A 21,947-nucleotide genomic window follows, 5' to 3' on the forward strand; every position below is an offset into this window, starting at 1 on the left:
AAAAAAAAAAAAAAAAAAAAAAAAAAAAAGCCCTTCATAGAAATATCGCATATATGATGATGTTTTGCTTTAACTGGAATCACATCTATGAATGGGCTTCACCTGCTGGATCTCTTTGTGGCTAGGCACGCCGCGCTCCACATAACCCTGCTGCTGGAACCAGGAGCAGATGGTCTGTAGAGAGCGATAGGCACAGCCCCAGCCATTGTCATCCATGCGGTCCTGCATATAGTGGTGGTAGCTGTAAATTCCCTGAACCAGGTATACCTTGATAAGACAAAGCACAAAATATTTAACCTTCGTTTCAATTTTTCTTTATTACAGTGTGCCAAAATTGTAAAAGTTACAAGGAAAAAGTAAATAAGTAAATATTATAGACGCTGTAAATTTACCTTTCCGTTATCGAGTGTGGGGTGTGTGAGAACTGTGTGAGGGTTTCTGAGATAACCGTCTTTGTAGGGCTCATTAGGGAAGTGGTAAGCATTTGCTCTTCTGAAGAAAGGCCTGTTATCTGGCAGTTCAAACTGTCCATGCAACTCCTGTTTTGTGCAAAAGCAATGAGAAACAATTGTTATAATTTGCTATTCAATCAGACTTCAGCTTTTAGAGCAATGAAGATTCTAACTGAAACATCTTAAGGTAAATAATTAAAATAAATAGAAAAAGAGCAAAAATCAATGTGATCTTACCCGCCGCTGCGCTTCCAGTTCTTTATCCGGTTCTCCGCGAGGAAAAACCACCGTCACCAGTCCATTTGGCTCTGGAAGGAGAAAATGAAGGGGCTCTGGGACACGCAGTGTTGTCCCCTTCATACACTGCAGAGTCACCTTCTCCATCTCAAACAGCTGGCGAGTCAATGCCTTCATCAGTCGTTCACATCCGCTGCAGGGCCAATTAAGAAGACATCCCTCATTGTGAGATAAGGGTTTTGTCAAAGCAGCTACTAGCTACTGTTGAATCAGTGGCAAATCCACATACATACCAGTTTTACAGATTCTGATCGTGAACTCAAATGTGTTCAAGATAAGACGTACTCTTTGATGGTGTCGCTCCAGCTGCTCCATACAGCACAGTCCATTGGAAGAGTCGCACACAGAAGGTGAGATTTCTGGACCGTTCTAGTGAGGATTGGAGCTGAGGCAGGGCCTGGCTTTGTGGCCTCCATCATCAGGGAGAGGTTTATGACACTCTAAAGAACATACTTTAATTATTCAGCAGTTCTGGTTCTATCCACATGAATAAAATAAAGTGTGTTTTGTGGAAGCATAGCAACATTTGAGAACCTGATCTTCAGCTGTGATACAGATACCGTCTAGGGAGGTCCAGATCAGGAATTGTTGTCCCCAACAAAGATACAAGTCATTTACTCAAATGACTTGAAGTCATTTGGGGGCATATGATAGAACTGAGTCATAACCTGATACTTCGCTAAGTAAATACACGAGGAATACTGACTGGTATTAATGATGTTCTGGACTCTCAAGTACTGATCTTGACATTTTGTTAAAACCAGAGTTTACGTGGGATAACTTCAGACTCAATACATGCAGCTACGGTCCAACTCCAGCTGATGTTCCTTTTATCCAGGCAATAATATGAAATGTTTTTTGTTTTTTTTATTGTCCACATAACACATGAATTTGGTCAGTGACTAAGCTATGTATTACTTAAATATCTGTTTATCAGAAAGCAAATCCTGCTTTTGTTGTGTGTGTCAATATGAACAAATATAAAACATGGATGATACACGTTCATCCTCTCTTACACATGGACTGCTAATCCAGTAAAGTAAATAATCTGTGTCAATGAGGTGAATGACTTTGGAAGCAGTTTAATTAACATTCCAGTTTCCAGTATTATCAGGTGTAAAAAGCTGGCTGGTATGGAAAATATCTGCTGCTGCCAGAATGCAGCATTAAAAGCTCTCATCTAGGGGGACCCCAGTCCACACATATGATTTTTTAAAGCATGGCTTCTATTTTTATGCTATCTCTGAATTAACAAATTAGAGAACTGCCTGAGCCAATTAGCTTTAGGTTAAGTGATGATTAATAAATTAAAAAAAACAAAACAAACATACATTGACAGTGTCTTATAAAAGTACTTACACCAAATTAACTTTTTTACATCTTGTTATATTGCAACCACAAACTTTTTGGTATTTTATGTGACAAATCGACACAAAGTTGCTCAAACCTTTTGAGGTAGAAAAGTTAGGATGTATTTTTTTTTTTAACTAGTGAAATTATACAATTATGGCATATGTTTATATTCAGCCCTTGTTTACTCTGGTATCCCTAATCTATAAAGAGGCATGAATACTCTTTCTAAATACTTTATACTATGGAAAATTCATAGCTTATGTTCCAACAAATTTAATACTTAAGGATTTTGGTCCTGTGAAACTTGCCATCCTTTCTGCAAGCTCCACAGCTGCATGCACACGTACTTGGCAAATGTTTTAAGCAGGATGCCCTTTCTGACACAACCTGACTTTCCCCGAGAAGAAACAGTATTTGAACCATGAACCACCCAAGTCATTACCACTCCAATTTGTTCCTATAAAAATTTATCCTGAAAACAGCATATATTTACCGTTGAAACACCTTTTCTGTTTTTCTTTTTTGTTGATCTCTTTCCACTTGTCTCTTGGTCATCTGTTCTAAAAGACATTACAAAAAATGGTTAAAATACAGCCAAACAAATAAAAATGACCAGCCTAATGTGTTTTAAATTGAGTTTGCACCAGTTTGATGACCTCATTCACACCCCCTCCCCCCTGCCCTTTAACTAAACTTACATTGTGACCGTAATTAAATGAAAGTTTCTTTCAAATATATAATTTGTTCTATTCTGGGTTGTTGGCAGTTCTTAAATATTAAGATTTTAAAATATAAGATAATTTGTTCACATTTTGTGACAAATTCAAAAATATGCCAAGCAGGGGTTCAAGTGTAAAAGGCTCCAACAAACTGATTGGAGCAGTTGTTCCATTTACAATAAAAAGTTAAATTCATTACTTACTGTATGAACTGAAATATGTCTTCAAATGGTGCATCAGGAGTTATTTCTTCAAAAACACTTTTGTTTGGCCAAATCAGAACAGGGCTGTTGCAGACTGCCAGGACACAGGACTCAGATTTCACCTGCAAACGAAGTGCCTCAAATGTTCTGGAGATTGCTTTTTGCATTGGCACCTCTGGAAGAAAAAAAAAAAGTCAGTCAGATATATTCAGCCATACCGGACACTATTTGAAAACCTGCCAGTGAACACACCATCTATGCAGTCCAGCTGACACTTCAGGTCCAGCGGCCCTCTGAGCCGAAGAATGACCGCCGACTCAGAGTCAGCAAGTACCTGAGAAAACACAGGACAATCGGAGGATTAACTACAGATAAACGTTATATCTCAAATTTCTGATATTTGCCAGCAGATTGAATGCTGACGAGTCTCTACCGGCTGCAAACGGTGGAATAAAAAACAAAGTGAAGCTGAAAAGAAAGAAACGGATACGGTTACACACACGAATTTATCAAACTTACCATGATTTAAGTCACTTTAACAACGCAAAAATATATATTCAGCTCCTTAGATCCAAATACAGGAAGCTGATATTTCTACAACCCAGAACTGCTCAACGTGTCTTTGAACGCATCTTTCTATTGGCTCAGTTTGGCTCCTCCCGTAGATGTTGCATTCAATGCACCTCGGAACAAAAACCATACATTTAAGAGCAATAAAATGCGACCTGCCTTTATAAACAATAACGGCATTATTTAAAAAAAATATTTCCAGGACATAAAACTATCACGTACAGAGTCATTGACGTGCAGTGTTTGACTCGTTTTCCTACGCACATTGCAATGTACTTCGTAAAATAAACAAACATAATACTAACAATATATTATGAAGAACATCCATATCAATATTAGTATTATAGTTACAGAAATAAAAAAAAACCTAATTTATCTTATCTAGTAATATAAAGGATAATATAAAATGTAAATGTGTCACAAAAAATTATGAGAGTTAAAATTGTAATATAACATGTTGTGAGGTAAAACACAAAGAAGAGAATATTTTGTGACAGTTTACTGGAATCTGGTATAATATGTGGCTCCCATGTTCCTTAAAATCAAAATAAGAAACTCTTGTTGAGCTGTGTGTATTGAAAAAGATTCCACTCTTAAGTCAGTGGTGCAGTATTTTGTTTTACTAATATTTCTTGGAAAAACTAGTTTGGTACCATTTTCTGGAAAGAGGAGCTGAAACTGATCCCACAATAGACTGAACACATAAAAGTTAGCTGCTATCTTCCCATTGCCTCATTGTTCTAACTGATGTTCAGAGTAATAATTGCATTGTGTAGAAGCAATAATTTTTTTAAAAAGTATTTTAAATGTAACAATAAATAAATAAATAAATAAATAAATAAATAAATAAATAAATAAATAAATAAATAAATAAATAAATAAATAAACTTAAAATTGGGTTAGGCATTTGAGTTTAGCCCCCTTTTCACTGATATGCCTGGATAAAATCCAGTTCAACCACCTGCCAGCTGTTCCATAAAGATGCCAGAGGTTTGTTACAAAACATTACATCAAGTTTAAAGATTATAACAAATCAACCAACTTACCAAGATATGATTTGTTACCTAAGCGAACAGCTTCTGCGAACTGTGCATGCTGAGCGTCGATTTATGTTGGGGTTTATAGTCTGTTCAAATCAGTCTTGGTGAGTGTTTGCAGGAACTAAATATACCAACAGCATGTGCTAAAACAAACTTACATTCATCATATGTACATAAGCAAAGCTGAACTTCTTCTGTTTGTATGACAAATGGAAGGATGAGACAGAGTTAATATATACATATATTTCATTTTAATAAGAATTGGGAGTTCAAGAATATTTGTTGTTCTTTCTTTTTTCTTTTTTTAATTAAATGACTTTGAAATGATTTCTACTAGTTGTAATGTTTTTTGGTTTGGCTGCAAAAGCTTGGTTCTTATAAGTGTTATTGGCATAAGCATGGTATGTCTTACATAATGTGCTCCTTTAGCTGTTTTGCTCAAATGTACAGATTCATAAATCTGTCTTTGAGCAGCATATCAACCATCACAACCGCATGTTATCATGTCACTGATAGACCAGTTTGTGTGAGTTTAATATTATCTTAAGAGCAAGAAATATTTGGGCAATTAGACACTGTTCAGGGAATGTTTTCATAATGATTAGGTAATTTAAGTGATCAAAAATAGACTTCAGTGACCATGAAGAGGCAGCAGAATTGCACACTGGGCTTGTCTGGCCTGAAAGTAACTTTTACAATATGAAGAATAAGATTTTAGTCAAAATAGCTCCAGAACAATAAGAAACAGCTCTGATTATGTGGAACTATGTTGAAAAAACTTTGCACAGTTTTCAATCCCAATAGATCTCCTCATTACCTCGTTAAATAACACCATGTTTCATTTATGTTGATAGTAGCTATAGCCTATGTTCTACATTCATATGTTTACCAACTGATCATGAAGTTGGTAAATCACTCGTCACTCGATGATTAATTTTGTCGTTCAAGTTAATTTGTTTGCCAATAGACTCTTCTAAAACATTATGAGATGATGCATAAATTCATAGCTGTGGGTCTCTGAAATCCTGGCTTCTTGCCCAATGACAGCTGGAGACAGACACCAGCCTCTTTCTATCCTGTAAGGTCTACAGGGTTAAAAAAAATTGGAAAAACAATTTTTCATCTAAGTGTTACATGTTTACTAATTGAAGTTGTTGTTTTAAATCCCTTTTTGATTGACTTAATGTTAAATGTTTGTCACATTAGCCCATGTTGTAGGTTGAAAACCTTAGCCAGTAAGTTGGATCAGACCAACAGCCCCTCCACATTTGGTCATGGTTGACCCAGGACTGGGAGTAGACAAACCAATCAGAGTAACTCAGAAGTTTTTGAATGTGAATTCCGAGTAAATTCTTTACCACAGTTAAATGTTCAGACTTTTAGAGCATTTTAAATGTGGAATCCATTATGATTAAAATATAGAGAAACACTGAAAAGGTGTTTGCCCTACAAATAATACCTAGCTTTCCACTTGTTGCATAATATGATACGTCTCACAATATCAAATAAAAATTAAGGGAAGCACAATATAGGACACCATAGCCAATCAAAAAGGAGTGAGTAGAATCATATCGCTCATTGTCTGTCACCCTTCATCATTTTAAAAAGGCTTTTTTTATTTTTAATGAGGTAATCTTTGATAATAAAAATGTGTTTTGTGATCTGAAACATTTAAATGTGACAACTAAAAGAAATCTGTGAGAAGGTGCAAACTTTTGATTTACTACTGTATTACTTTGGAGTGTAACTCAAAAATTCTCTACATTTGTTCTGCATTAAAGGTTCACAACATCAAAGACTTTTCTATCAGTCTGAAAACATAACAGAACAGCAATTAAATTTTAAATGTGACTTAATCAACTGATAATGAGAGCCTGGTTCATACAGAAAACCAAATCATTGTTGATTACCAGAATGCAATTCAGACATACTGCAGGACAGACTAACCAAAGGACAAGCATCACAACATAAATCCATTGACCAGGACTCTCTGGTGGAGGTCTAGGACCAAAATGATTCCTCAGTTACACAGAAACCTGCAGGAGTTTGCAAACGGAGACATGAACAGTTTTATGTTCATGTCTACAATCAGAGGCGTTTGTCAGGAATCAAACGCCTCTGACCTGATTAAATGAAACCAGAACAGAACCATGTGGTATTTAAAGAAATCCCCCAGCTTCCTGCTGGCTCCAGGCAAACAAATTTACCTACAAACAGCCAGTGACTGAGTCCAATTTATTCACTAAGCACTTGCTTATCCCCCTTTTTTTTAAGTAAGCTTGTTCGTTTAGCAAAATCACCCGTTTTCAACAAATTAATGAGATCAAAGCAGAGTATTTTTAATGCCTAAATGTTCCTGCAGCTTCACGTTTCTCTTCCTCTGCTTGAAGGACACCCTCCAGAACCCCTGCAGTGCACTCCATCAGGTAATTTGATGCAAATCAACCTCTTATTTGCATTTTCCTCTTGAAGGCCTGCTGAGTCTATCTTGAGGTGTATCTCAAAGTTTGTTCTCAAGTCTCAGGGACCCATCTGCAAGAACAGAGGTAGCAGCTGCCTCCCACCAGGACCCGAAGAAGACAGCAACAGCTGCGCTAATCTGATCAAAGACATTTGTCATGATTATCTACAATACAGACCTTCTGCTCTGCTGTGAAAAGATGGGACAAGGAAGCAAATTTTCATTTCAATTACTGGACAAATATGAAAATCTGTGATATGTTATTGTAAAATGTAATGGCAACACTCTAAGAGTTTGCTTGTTGCTGGTATAGTAGCATGTATAAGTTTATGTTTTAATGTTTCGTCTTACCTGTTACATGGAATATTTCATGAGATGTCATTTTATTAGAATAGCTTGGGGGATATTTAAACGGAAGAATTTAGCAGGTCAGAAGGACAGAACTAGGTCACTGAAGCAGGATGTCAGTGTGGGTTGCTCCAAGTTCAGGCATGTTTCTTTGTAGCCCATTAACTTTTGAGCGAATGAATGTTGGATTTTTGGAAATATTTGTTTGTCATAAATAATTCACCTGCTACACTGGATGACATCTGTTTACTGCCCTTCTTCAGCAACTTTGGCCAGACTATGCCATTTATTCATTCATTCATCTATCTGGCCTGATCAGTCCAACACATTTGCGTTTTAGGGAATTTCATATGCTTTATACAAAGGCAGATTGTCTCCAGGGTGATTAGCATACCTCACAAAAATGGAAGGTATTTTTTAATTTCCTGCTCAGCATATTACACCGCGTGCACAAGTGCTATAGGTAAGTTAATATTTTGAACGTATCATTTTTAGGCATATTTTAACTCCAAGCTGGATAAATTTGAATGGTGGTGGCCTCAACACTCTATATAAAAGCATGCATAATTATTAGGTTACTTCTTTTCTTTAGGCCAGATGGATAAAAAAAGAGACTTAACCAAATCTAAAAAGTCAAAAATTATTGAAGATCTCTCCTCAAGTGCAGCCAGAAGATTGTTCGCTTACAAAAGGGAAAATGAGTTACTCTTGAAAATGCTTGAATAATGTGGAGCGTAATCCCAGAACAATCAAAAGTTTTGTTGCAAACGTTTTCAGTAATAATAATAATAATAATAATAATAATAATAATAATAATAATAATAATAATAATAATCTCGAATCCAGCTGAACACACTGCTACGTTTGTGTTCATAATTACCAGTTTGGTAGCCTCCAGTTCAGTTGTTCATCTGGGTTGAGAACAGAAAAATCTTGCATGCGACCAGTGGGTTGGAAATAATTTCTCATGGCTGATAGGTTCCTCAGTTAGCCTACACCAGCCCCTTTTGCGCATGGATTGGGCTGCCGCTCTTTTTCATTACTTGCTCATTGGCTTTTGGCAACGCTGGTTCCCTGCCATCAGCTGCCCATGCAGCTTCCCAATGAATATTGTATGCGCTCTCGGGATGTGCTTTTGGTGATGATGATTTGAATTTGCACCTAGACGGAGTACGAAGGTATCCAGATGAGCAAGACGAGATGATGGGGATGCTCACAGAGAGCGCAGCAGCTCGGTCACATCTGCCCCCCTCTGAAATGAGATAATACTCAAGTGCAGCCAGAAGATTGTTCGCTTACAAAAGGGGAAGATGTTTTGCGCTAAACTGAAAGAACTGAAGCTATCAGGAGAGTGCCCGTTCTCCGGCAGCGCCAAAAACGATGAGCTCGGAGACTTTGAGGAGCGCTCACTTGACGCTGCGGATTTATCGCCTATTTCTAAGGACGTGCATGGAAAAATAAGCCAGTCTGTACCTCGACAGAAGACAAGCAGAGCCAAAGTTAACCTGCACACACTTGGCGACAGCATCCGAAAATTGGCATGTCCAGAGGTAACTTAATGAAAACATGCATGATTTTGCGTCTCATGTAACCAAACAGAAATAAATACATAAATAAATAAATGTCTTTATTTTTTTATTTATTATTTTTTTATTTGTCGCATTTCTGTAGAACAAGCAGGGATCCTAATACCTGTTTATGTAAATAATGAAATTCTGTAATCCTGATATGATTAAACCAATTGAATTCAAGTCTCTACCATTTTATAACCTTTAACTTGCTCAACACTTTGTGATACAGTTTCAAAGGTTGCACACTGCTCTCCAAAGAATGATGACACTAGCAGATCACAGCAGGGACTCTGGGAGGTAACTTGTCTTTATTTTCCATTTGTATTTTTGAAAAACAAAGCAGACTGTATTCACTGCATGCATTTCCCATCTGAAAAATCTTTGTTGTGCCTAATCCACCTCAACAGCTTCTTACTTCTCACGACATAAGAAGCTGCAGCTCATTTGGATCATCTGTTTCCCAATACATCACAAATTCCTCCTGTCAGTCTCACTACCAGACCTGCACTAATGAGCATAATAACAATAAGGAGGGATACAGACTGGGGCTGCTATGGATACTGGGAGTAAAAAAAGAAATGGCTTTTTCCACCTAGAGGAAATGAAGCACACACACACACACACACACACACACACGCACACACACACACACACACACAAACACTATTCACTCATTCGGATCAGAATTGGACGTTGATCTGAAAGTGTTATTTCTTCACATTCAATTAGCTCTGACTTACCTGCTTTGCTGTTTCAGTGGTGTTTTGGTACATTTGAAGCAGCTACTTAGATGCCATGAAATAGTAAATATTTGGAGGAGTTGAATTGGAAAAAAAAACATTTGATCAAAAATTTCTGAAAGGCTGTTTATTGTATGAGTGGTAAGCACAAAATGGTATGAGAATCTCATCATCTGATAACCTTGAATGATCACATAACGGCGACAAGGGTTCGTATGTTCGCAGTATTTTCACATCTATGCTTTGATTAATTAATTTTTTTTTTTTTGTAAAACAGAAAAGCAATAATTATGCTAAGTAATAAAACATCTCATTGATTACTACAGTTACAAAATGGCATGTATCTATTGTTATTTACATATTTAGAAAAAAGGTAACACTTTATTTGAAGGGGGTTGAATAAGACTGTCATGTCACCGTCATAAACATGACATAACATGTCATGAACATGAATAAGCCTTCATGAATATTTATGACTGTTGTCATAAAGCGTCATTCGGTAAATTATGACACTTTTAATACAAAGTTGACATTATTCAAAATGTCTTTGTTATGACAACTTGACATTAACCAAGAAATCATTGCTGTTTAAACTTTACCTTCAATAACATAAAGTTACCTAATTTTTAAAGTGCAATCAGTAATACTTTTATAACAAATTTATATCAGTAATGATTTCTTGGTTAATGTCAAGTTGTCATAAAGACATTTTGAATAATGTCAACTTTGTATTAAAAGTGTCATTATTTACCGAATGACACTTTATGACAACAGTCATAAATATTCATGAAGGCTTATTCATGTTCATGACAGGTGTTTATGACAGGTGTTTATGACAGTGTTTATGACAGTGTCATGTCCGTCTTATTTAACCCCCTTCAAATAAAGTGTTACCAGTAAAAACTAGACTGATAAAAGAAACAAGTTAATTCTTCTCAAAATATTTTACAGTTTTACAATTCTGAGTAAAACTAAAGGTATTACTAACAAGTGACAAAACAGCAAGAACACCTAAAGTTGTTTAAAGTTTACTTAGCATTCTAGACATTCTAGTCATAGACTTAAGAAGAACTAGGAGGGCATAAATAGGACTTTCAAGACAACAGTTATGTACTTAAATAATACTTTATTATTCAAATCAACGCAGTTTTTAATCTGTACACTGTTAAATTAGATCAGTGTGTAAAACCATTCAACATAATTTAACCTCGAGAAGTACTCATTGATTTCTGAGACATCCATCAATTAATATTTTGGCAATTTGCTAGTGACTGGTTTTATCAACATGTTTTGCCAGAACCAGCCATTTGAAGACATTGGTGATCTTGACGTGGCCCCTGTTCTACACCATGATTGTTTGAGTTCTGAAAACATCTGAATTTATGCTCCAGATGACTTAAGATAACTTGGACTTAACTGTAATTAACAGTGTGAGGGAAAATCTTTGTGTTAAAAGCTTTACATACCTTGACGATGGCCACCAGTCTGTTTACTTGCCAGTAAAAACATGCTTTCCTGAGCATAGCTACTCCTGACTGAATATGTTATCTGTGGGCTTTTCAGTCCAGCAGCTTGCTGTGCTCGCTACCAGAACTGCAGTGATGAACTGGAGCATTTGCTTGAGATGATGAACAGTTATGCGACCAAAACAGGTACTGACAATCCTGGCAAAGGACGGCTCACACAACAACGATGGGTTGCGTCATATCTTCATCTGTTTCTCCTCATGTGTTTGACAGCAATCCCAATGGAGGCTTTGGAAATTGCTCTCGGCGAGGAGATCTTCAATATGTGCTACGAGGAGGACAAGCACATTCTAAGGGTGGTGGGGGGTGCACTGCACGACTTCCTCAACAGCTTCAACGTCTTGTTGAAACAGAGCAGCGTGCCGCCCAACCCGGACAGAGACGATTGTGTAAACGAACCATCGGTGCTGTGCTTAGACAAGGATCCGGACCTGCTTACTGTCTATTTCTTCAACCCCCGCCCCTCCACTGAGCTTTTTTTCCCTGGTGTCATCAAAGCTGCTGCACGCCTGCTGTATAACACTACTGTGGATGTTTTGAAGGATCCCCCCAATGCTAAAGACACCATCCTGCAGTCCAGCCCTCAGCCCAGTCTCCTGTACACAGTTGTAGTAAAGGACGCTAAAACTCTCAGCCCCAGTCCACTCCGGGCTACCTCAGCAGGGACCCTCCCTACTTCCTTGTTCTCCACTATATTCCCTTTCCACCTGATACTTGACCAAGACATGGTTCTGGTTCAAATAGGACATGGGCTCAGAAAGAGACTGTTTAGGAAAGATGGACAGAGACGGTCTTCGACCTTCCAAGAATACTTCTCCATTGTCTCCCCACAGATCAAATGCACCTTTCAGGGTATTCTGACCATGCTAAACGCACAATTTATCATTCGGATCAAGCATGGAGTTCCTACTGCAGACAACACAGGGAAGGTATGTAGACATGAATCAAATGATAGAGATTCACTTAGAAATCAAGTGTTAAGTGGGATTAGATTGATTTGCCCTGACTAGTTGATTAAAAACATACTTTCTTTTCAGATCAGTGAAAGCGCTAGATGATAGCAATCAAACTCCTTGGTGTGTAAGGCATTACTAAGAAGCATCAAAAATAGCTATTTACAGGGTTGGTGAGATGTTTAAAATGAATTCAGAGAAAGCAAAGAGATGTAAGAAGCTGTTTAAAGGTGTATTGTATTTTTTCATGTTGAAACTCATTCATTTTTGTTGCGGTTTTGTTGATGCTCTACATTTTCTAGCGTGCATACCCAGAGGTCACTCTTTCAATAATTTGAGCATTGCTAACTGTGCTAATTGCTACTTTGAGATGCTAAAGACAGTAGTTTAAAAGTGTAATCACATACAGTGGCACGATTCTTCTCCCGTTATAAATAATTAAAACCCACTAGGAGTAGAGACTTTAAGGGAATATTTTGAAGGCTGTTTTTATAACATTGTAAGAGAAACTACAACACAAAAAAATAGTATCATCAGGTCAAAGCTTTACAAGAACCGGAGCTTGGTAACTGGCCACAGGATTCTGATTGATGCATCTCTGCTCAAAAAAAGGGACGCTCTTGATTCATGAGGCTGGAAATCTTCTCACGGTTATGTTGATGTTAAAAGGAAAGAGACATAGGGTTAAAAAAAAATTGAGCTGTTTACAAGCAGTCAAGCCTATTAATGTTGTACTTGAGCACACTTGTCCCGAGGTGGAGATCAACATTATACCCCCAGTGGAGATCAGAAGCAAATGTCAAAGCATTTTACCCATCAAATGCAGAGCCATGCTGGTGCGATTTCAGCAAGAGTGCACAGCAATCGGTCACCCTGACAAGCAACAACAACAAAAAAAAAGCGTCAACGAGTAAACGTGACGGTGGTGTAAAACAGGTGGAAATCTGTGAGTGGGTGAGTGAGCAGACACAGCGGTGTCTTTCATCTGGAGTCAATACTGTGTTACCGACAGCTCTCCGGTGTAAAAATATGACTGCGATGTCAGTGGAAGTGACACAATTAACCTGAATTATGTTGCAATTTGAAAACACTCCTGCTGCTCTGCTTCACCGCCCACACACGAGCCTATCAAAAATAACAAATGCTTAGATTGAAGTAATTGTTTTGCAACTTCGCAATGACATTCAAAACAAAAACAAAATATATTTTTAGAAGTGAAATTTTTCGGTCTGTTTGTGCAAAATTCAAGACGTTGTTGTATCAACTTTGTGTATTAGACTTGATCAGAGTATCGGTTCTCAGATAGAAATAATAGCAGTTGTCCTCTAGGAAAATGAAATGCATTATAAAGTTCATTTTCTCTGAGGCTCTCTTCAAAAGGGGAAGGACAGGAGGACATGCCAGTTGTTAAATTAAAGGCCAGAAAATAGCTGCAAGATTATATTTGCTCATGAAAACCAAAATCTACAGTCACAGCAATAAAATTCTCAAACCAACTGGAATTGCAACAAACAAGACTGAAAGAGGAAGATGGGAAGTAATACAATCTGAAAGCCTCACTGTTAAGAGAACTGCAGCAAAATGCCCCAATGTCAGATTAATACAGGAAAACATGGATATATTTAGAGTCTTTTTACTTCAGGCGTACCAAGAAATGGAGCAATGCTGGAAATCCCATGAGAAAGTATAACAAACCTTAACACATACCTTTGTATTAACTGAATCAACAAGTTCAGTTTTATAATCCTACCACTTAGCACACAGTTTACAGATGTCATTTTGCTCACATGCTTTTTCACTGGTACATGCTCAGAAACGTTTGAAAAAAAAATCAAACTGTAAAAATCAAAATTCTCATCTGTATGAAAATCACGAAAATCAGAAAAATCACACTACAAAGAATTGCAAATTTGCAAGTCATCACAGGCTGTAAGGAGAAGAATACATCAGTGTATTCTTCATCAGAGCGAATGTAACCTTAGGGATGAAAAGCAGAGGTATAATTCAGCCGGCAGACAGGCACTATTAATGTCCACTTTTGATGTCTGGACCAAATATAACATCAATTCATCTACATGCTGCTGAGCCAAAAAAAAAATCAGTCTGGACTACAGTGGTTCGTTAGTGAATTAATGACATCTCCCCTGGCAATGCTGCGATGCGGTTAGTAAACAGTCCCTCTGATAAGGTTCTTTGAATTAGAATATAAATCGAGGATTTAGCCCTCTAAACTTGCGACCGACAGAAACCCATATCCAGCTGTGGTTTTATAGATTTAGAATTTGACATGTTTGTGTTCAGTTTCTCTCGTGTTTATATTTACACACAGTCATAAAATTAAGTGTATTTACATTGTATGTTAGATCATCTAAATACATGGAGGCCAAAAGAGAAAATTTACTTTTTTTTTCTTACATAGCTACAGTTTATCACTTGAAGATTTAAATGTAAGCTAATATTTTATTTTACCAGTAAGTGTCTTGTGACTGGAAGTAATTTCAACAGCTTGATGTCACCTTAAATCTGTTTGGCTCATGCCAAGTAGAAATTCCAACTTTTGACATTGCATTTTATGGATGAAATATAGACAAAAACAAATTGCTTTTCAGCACGAAAACCCAATTTACATGTGTCTTTCGAGAAATGTCAGTCTGATTTCCCACCAGAATAAAACCAATTGGTTGAATGAAAGACATTTAAAATCTTAATATACAAGGTAAATGAATCATTTTGGGGGCGTAGTTGTATCCTCTGAAGTCAGGGAGCTTTGCTGGAAACGCTTCTTACATGCTGATCTTTACACATCTCTTGCAAAAATGTAAACCACGTTCCTCCTTAGTCAATCTTTATCATCTTTCTCTTTTTCCTCCTAGCTCATGGACCTTAAAGGTCAGATGATTTACGTCTCAGAGTCAAATGCCATCTTGTTCTTGGGTTCACCGTGTGTAGACAAGCTGGAGGAGCTAACAGGCTGTGGCCTCTACCTGTCAGACATTCCTATCCATAATGCACTTCGGGACGTGGTCCTGGTTGGCGAGCAGGCCAAAGCCCAGGACGGTTTGAAGAAGAGGCTGGGGAAAGCCAAGGCAGCCCTGGAGCACGCTCATCAGGCCCTGGAGGAGGAGAAAAAGAAGACGGTGGACCTTCTCTACTGCATCTTCCCTGGCAAAGTGGCACAGCAGCTGTGGCAGGGTGAAACAGTTCAGGCCAAGAAGTTTGATCAAGTTACAATGCTGTTCTCTGACTTAGTGGGCTTCACGGCTGTTTGTGCGGTCTGCACACCGATGCAAGTGATCACCATGCTCAACGAGCTGTACACCAGGTTTGACCACCAGTGTGGAGAGCTGGACGTGTATAAGGTATGCTCAAGTAAGAAGATGTACTTTATTTTGTTTAGGTGGCTGTCAGTGGATAAAACTCCAATATGTTTATGTTTGTTTTGTAAGATGTGGTAAAAAGCTGTAAGGAGAAATGTGGTTAGGCATCACAGGACCATTAACCTTATAGGTGCCTGTGATAGCTCTCTGCAAAAAATACAGATTTTATTTTTTTAAGTAAAGTTAAACGCAGCATAGTAATTGTTCATTTTTCTGCAAGTTTTTGTTTTTACAAACAATTTTGAAAATACTATTGAATGTAAGCAAGAGCAAATAACTTCACTTTTCAGTCTATTCAGACTGAAAAGTGAATGTTCAGATTACTATGTTCAGAAATGAATGTGCATGTCTGTTCTTGTTTCTGGTACAGTGGAGGTGTTACCCAGCTGATTGTCTCTGCTATTGCTTTTTTGTAACATTTTAATGTTTTGGATTATTATGCAAATATCAATTCCAAACACAGATAACCCGAGTAAATACAAAAAGCAGTTTTCAAGTGATGATTACTGTATATAAGTAAACCTAGTCTTTTTCTGAAAAATTCATGGCCCTTAAACATTGCAACCTCCTGATCCACCTGCATTCGCAACAAGTAATGGGCCTTTTCTGTCTCTGCGCATTAATTTTGAGGATTGGTGCAATTCCTCCACATTGGAGCATTTTTACCAATTAACAGCCTCCTTAAAGTCAATCCAGAACATATCATTCAAGTTTTAGAGCAGCTATTCCACTCAACAACTTTAATTTTGTTTTGTTTGTCAGCCATTTAGAGGGTGAATGTGCTGTGGGGTGCTTTGGATAAGTTCCCTGCTCCATAAATTTGAGACAAACCTTTGTGTTCGTTTTGGTCAGCAGTCAGCCACTGCTTCCCAGTCTCTCTGGTACTGTTGAATCACTGATCAAGTCTGCAGTAGTTTAGACACTCTGTGTTATTTTGTAACCTCCTCAATGGGCTCTTAAGAGTAATTTTGGCAGGCTGGTCACTGCTGGGAAACTTCCCCACTATTCCATGTTTTCTCCATTTAGGGATAATGGTTTTTACTTTGATTCATTGGAGCCCCAAACTCTTAGAAATGACTTTGTTATGCTTTCCAGACTGATGAATGTTAATAGCTTTGCTTTCCTACTGTTCCTCAGCGTCTTTGATCAGGACATATTGCTGCTCTCTGAGATATTTTAGTCTACTTCATGCTATTTAAGGGATATCATGACTCCAAAATTATATCAGTAATTTGGCCTTAACATGGCTTGCACAATTGGACAGAAAATGTGGCTAATCAGTCATTTCATGATTTAGCAAGTAAATGCAATTTGTTAATTCACAAAAGGCCAGGTTGGTTTAAATGGCTTTGATTTGAAAGCATTTTTTTCCTTCAATTTACTCTGATTATTTTTGTTTGATCAGCGGTAGCACTTAATTGGGATTAAAGAAAAAAAATAGATCAAATCTACTTTGACTAAAAGGTCAACTCTTAGTTTAGTTATAACAACAGTAAAGCCTGCAGACGGCTTCTAACCTGGAGCAATGTTGGATAATGTAATCAAAGTGTCAGACAAGCAAAACAGAAAGAGAAGCACATTTGTCAAACGTCTTGTAAAAAGCAATGGTTTGAGGATGCTTAAGGCCCCTGTTTCCACTCTGCATATCACCCTAAAATAGTTTCATCTAATCTGGGCCAAGTACCTAAAGACCAGATTTATACAAATGACAAGAAGAAAAGACAGAAGTAACATCTGACTTTTTAGCATTTCTAAGGTTCTGTTATTTGTAAAAGTTTTGCTTTTGGCTGTATTCCAACCTTTTCTTTTTTTTATACAAGAAGCTTTTGATGAGCAGCCACTTGACATTAATCATTGTGTTTAAGCTACATTTTCTTCATTTCAACATTGTTTTCAGAAATAGCTTGAATAGCTTGGGGGAGGGGGTGGGGGGGGGAGATCAAACTAACCAAGCAATAATAATTGTGCAAATAATCGTTTGACTTCAGCTTGAGCAGACCACAAAAACCTGCTGAGAGGCTTTGTTCTGTCTCAGCTGAGCAGTCCAGAATTACTGTAGCAGCATTTCGGCTCTCTTCAGGTGGAGACCATTGGTGATGCCTATTGTGTGGCTGGTGGCTTACATAAGGAGAGTGAGACTCATGCAGTCCAGATTGCACTCATGGCTCTGAAAATGATGGAGCTGTCAGACGAAGTCATGACGCCAACAGGAGAACCGATACAGGTAAGGGTCAAGCACCAATCACAGTAATACACCTCATTAACTCTAATTGTGCAGACTGCAGTGAAGTTGGAGAGTGTTCATGTGAAGAGTTTTAAACAGGCAGAGATTTCTCTGATCTGGAAATGTTTTCTGTCATTACTGAAAGACTTTCAGTTTTAGAAAAAACAAATTAAATTGTATCTTGAATTAGTTATTCATACTTTCAATGTTTTCCCGATGGTTAATTGTGAAATGCAGGGCCTTCCACTGGTAAACATGATGTTGAAAACCTTAAAATAAATGTGTCTTTATGGGCAACATAATTTCACACTGAAAATGAAGAATTCTGCATTTCATCTGTGTGCTTTTATTCAGTTAGGAAAAAAAATTATACGCTAATAAACGATTGTCTTAAACAAAATCAGCTTTTCCATAGTTATTAATGCAAATAAAACAAGTTGTATTTCTACATTTTTCGGTGTGACAGAATATCTACGAGCTTTAGGGTAGTTGTCAATAAGTATATGTTTTTTCCGGGATTTAAACATAAAATGACCCTGAGATTCATTTTTCTATGAACTTCTATTAGCTTCGCTGGAAAAACCATCAGAAATAGTTACTAGAATCTGAGCTTGACCATACTTGCAGGTTGACATATTTGAGTTTGATTTGGTTCTGTAATAGGCTTGCAAAGTGTAGCCTGTTGCATATCTAAACACAGCCAGACAGTTAATCACAGCAACCAAATGCATGGAGAAGAAGCATCAATATCACTTCTTTGTGTGGTCCTAGAAAATACCAGCAATATATATTATATTAACAAACTTTATTTGGCCTGGGAGAGGCAAGACCTTTTAAAAATAAAACATGGGTTCTCACATTCACTTCTTCCCAGGCTACATATTTATCCTAAATGCCACCATTGACATTTCTTTAGTGGTTGCTATTGCTCTCTCTGAAGTCCACTTAACATACCAACATCCTTAAACAGTTAGGATGATTAGTGAATTTTTTTTTAATAATAAGCATGGAAATGAGAATGCAAAAGTTAGACTTAAGCAAAAACAAAAAAAAAAGATAGCGAATTAGAGAAGTGTTTGATTCCATCTTCATCCCTCTACTTGAACATGACCTCAAACATACTGTTTGATCTTCAGAATAGCTCCCCAGGGCCCTGATCTGAGCTTCGTTTTCAGTTTAACTAGGACATGATGTCCATGTGGTTGTTAAGTGGAGTCGGTCAAAGATTTAAGACATTGTTTACCTTCATAGCTGCTGTTCAAAATATTTAGCATGTTCGTTGAGTGCTAACAAATTGTATCCGGTTTCTTGAAACAAATTAAAAAAAAAAAATCTATATCAAATGTACCCTCCCTTTATTAAGATATGGTGATTATACTTGCTACATTTTCACATTAATCTGCTTAAGTATCACTTTGCAAACTGTTGGTTACAATAAAAGTATAAAAATGTGCTTCTTATACAATGGATTGCAATAGCATTCATGCCAATAGAGTCTTTGCACATTTTACCGTTTCAGGGATTTTATGTGATGGACACAGTGGTGTACAACCGCAGTGAAATAATTGATTTTTATTTCCAAAAAAACGTGGTACAACTACATACCTGTCAAGACATCACATCCACTCAAGCTGACAGAGGAGGCAAAGAGAAGCTTAATCAGAGAGGGACCTGATAAATTTGGAAGAGCTGCAGAGAGCCACAAATTTCTCAACAATAATTATTTCATCTTCCAGCTGGAAAATGGCTCTGAAACATACAGCCACAGCCCCTATGGACTGGTTCCAATGAAGACATTTTTATGAAAATGTTAATTTGTGTTGTCTGGACAAAATGAAAATTTGTGGCTGGATTTAAACATCAGCATTTACAAATCCTCTCCATTTCATTTATTTCATCAAAAAAGACAAAAAAAAAAAAAAAAATCAGTTATTATGCATGTGCAGAAAAAAAAAACTCACCATAGAATGTAAATGAAAGTAAATAAAAAGCTGTAGGTTGAAGCCAATACTTACTTAGAGACACTGTGCAGATGCCCAATTCATACAAACAGTGATCAGGAAATTATCTTTTTTTGTCTTCCAGATGCGAATTGGTCTCCACAGTGGGTCAGTGTTGGCGGGTGTAGTTGGAGTGAAAATGCCCCGCTACTGCCTTTTTGGGAACAATGTTACATTGGCAAACAAGTTTGAGTCATGCAGCCAGCCGAGAAAAATCAACGTCAGCCCCACAACGCACAGGTAAACACGCGTTACAAGCAATAATGATCACAGGGAGTTTTTACAGCAACCCCTGAAGTAATTGCTTTAACCTTTGTATATACTATTATGTGTGTAGTATCATTTATTTTTTACCAGAGACATGGAAAGAAAAAAAAAGCTTTAAGTGCTTTTGACAAGATACTTAACTTTTAGGAGGGAGCTGTATATCCTCTTGTGTCAAATAATTTGCCACATTGTTTTTAGACTCATGGTTTATTTGTATGTTCTTCGTCCCAGATTGCTGAGAGGTCGCCCAGAGTTTGTCTTTGTTCCCAGGAGCAGACAGGAGCTTCCGGCCAACTTCCCAGAAGACATCCCTGGTGTTTGTTACTTTCTGGAGGCAGCCTTCAAAGTTTCAAAACCGACGACAAACTGAAGCCAAACTTCTACGTCCAAAAATATTAGATAAGGTTAAATGAAGAAAACAGTTGTATCGTATAATTTATTCTGAGTCTTTATCATTGTTTTCAAGTGAAACTATCACAGCAGCTGGTTAAGTCATAGAAATGTCAGTTTATTGTCAAACATGTCCTGTCTGTGCTATTATCCATTTGTGCAGTTGTTGTGGAGATTAACCGGTTTCATCTTTCTTCCACAATGAGTCATTGCTGCATTTTGAGATCTTTGGAAAAATTGTGCTCGCATCAGATATGTTGACAGTCAAGACAAGACTTTGGGACTGTTTTGTTCTTTTTTAAGGTAAAAACTAATAAATGTGGACACTAAAAAAAGCACAAAAATGCACACACTATTAACTTATAAAATATGTTTATGATGTAGCTACAGACTTTACTACGAATGGTCAAAGATCTAATTTGTTTATGTGGCACTTTTTAAAAAAAAAAAAAAACAGCTTTACAATCAATGGTGCGATTATTTGTATTCAGTCGTCAGAATTGTTTAGTCCCATGTTGGAAAGTGCAGTGGAACTCTTTCCGAACTTACAATTACAACTTAGAACATTTATTTATTCAAAACACAGTCAAAGTTGCAAAAACAATCTATGAATTTGCATTTCTGACAGTACTGTACAATTTATGTTTATGAGCAGGTTCCTTTAATGTTTGAATGAATTGCTAATCATGGCATCAGTAGACAAAATAATACTTGCACTGGCTTTATGCCTTTCAAATAAAACTAAATGTTAAAAGTAATTCCTGTATCTGAGTTCTGACATCCATGACAAATTTTATGCACCAATTCAACTTATACATGAAGGTAGTGATTATATAATTATGCGATTTTTTTTTAATTTATTTATTCTACCTGCCAAAGCACAAAGACAATATATTTGACAAGATTTCTTTCAATCAAAGATATCCACCAAAAAGGATACTTAAGGATGCAGAACTCACTTTTATGAAATTCTGTTAATGCAGAACAGATTAAGGTGCCTTATGGGAATGCCACAGACATGTGCCAAGTAGACGAGGATTTTTCAATCATACATATAATCAATAAAGATTATAATTCACTTTAAAATAGACTAGAGTGATATATGAATGACATTTCCCCCACTAGTGGAATAATAGAAGTGTTTATCTAACTGTGTGTGGCTTGTTGACACAAAGAATTGTCTTCATATTAGTTCCATAAAAAGGTATGCTTTTGCATTTGTACTCATCCTACTGTGCACATCTGTAACATATTTATTACATGAGTTGTAAACACACCTTTAATATACAGAGGAAATATAACACAGGACGAGTTCAATGAATGTCTTTCTACCACTCACAGCAATGTGCTTTAATTATTGTTATATATCAAAGTGCAATAAATATTGTCATGAAATATTGTGGTTGATTTTGTTCACTCAAGAAATTAAGACAGTTTGCACAAAGCCTCATAAAAC

General features: G+C 37.0%; 2 protein-coding genes across 2 annotated transcripts in view; one reads left to right on the forward strand and one right to left on the reverse strand.

Annotated features, from left to right (window-relative positions):
- The window catches only part of ufsp2 (ufm1-specific peptidase 2), an 8,732-nt gene extending 5,055 nt beyond the window's left edge, over positions 1-3,677 (reverse strand). Inside the window, exons 1-8 of the mRNA XM_015033820.1 lie at positions 3,544-3,677; positions 3,277-3,358; positions 3,025-3,199; positions 2,596-2,662; positions 1,035-1,189; positions 690-882; positions 393-539; positions 103-267 (exon numbers count right to left, since the gene is read on the reverse strand). Coding sequence (XP_014889306.1) covers positions 103-267; positions 393-539; positions 690-882; positions 1,035-1,189; positions 2,596-2,662; positions 3,025-3,199; positions 3,277-3,358; positions 3,544-3,546 — 987 coding nt within the window. The 5' untranslated portion in view covers positions 3,547-3,677. The remainder of the gene's footprint in view (positions 1-102; positions 268-392; positions 540-689; positions 883-1,034; positions 1,190-2,595; positions 2,663-3,024; positions 3,200-3,276; positions 3,359-3,543) is intronic.
- A 4,762-nt stretch (positions 3,678-8,439) lies between these two features.
- On the forward strand, positions 8,440-21,886 carry gucy1a1 (guanylate cyclase 1 soluble subunit alpha 1). The gene is made up of 8 exons (XM_015033821.1): positions 8,440-8,993; positions 9,244-9,311; positions 11,318-11,406; positions 11,494-12,209; positions 15,107-15,592; positions 17,691-17,834; positions 19,920-20,074; positions 20,333-21,886. Exons 1-8 carry the CDS (start codon positions 8,754-8,756, stop codon positions 20,469-20,471), a joined length of 2,037 nt encoding a protein of 678 aa, XP_014889307.1. The 5' UTR covers positions 8,440-8,753; the 3' UTR covers positions 20,472-21,886.
- The last annotated feature ends 61 nt before the right edge of the window (positions 21,887-21,947 follow it).

This window comes from Poecilia latipinna, unplaced genomic scaffold (genome assembly GCF_001443285.1).
Source record: "Poecilia latipinna isolate Pla-1442-1.1 unplaced genomic scaffold, P_latipinna-1.0 Scaffold280, whole genome shotgun sequence".
Taxonomy (NCBI): domain Eukaryota; kingdom Metazoa; phylum Chordata; class Actinopteri; order Cyprinodontiformes; family Poeciliidae; genus Poecilia; species Poecilia latipinna.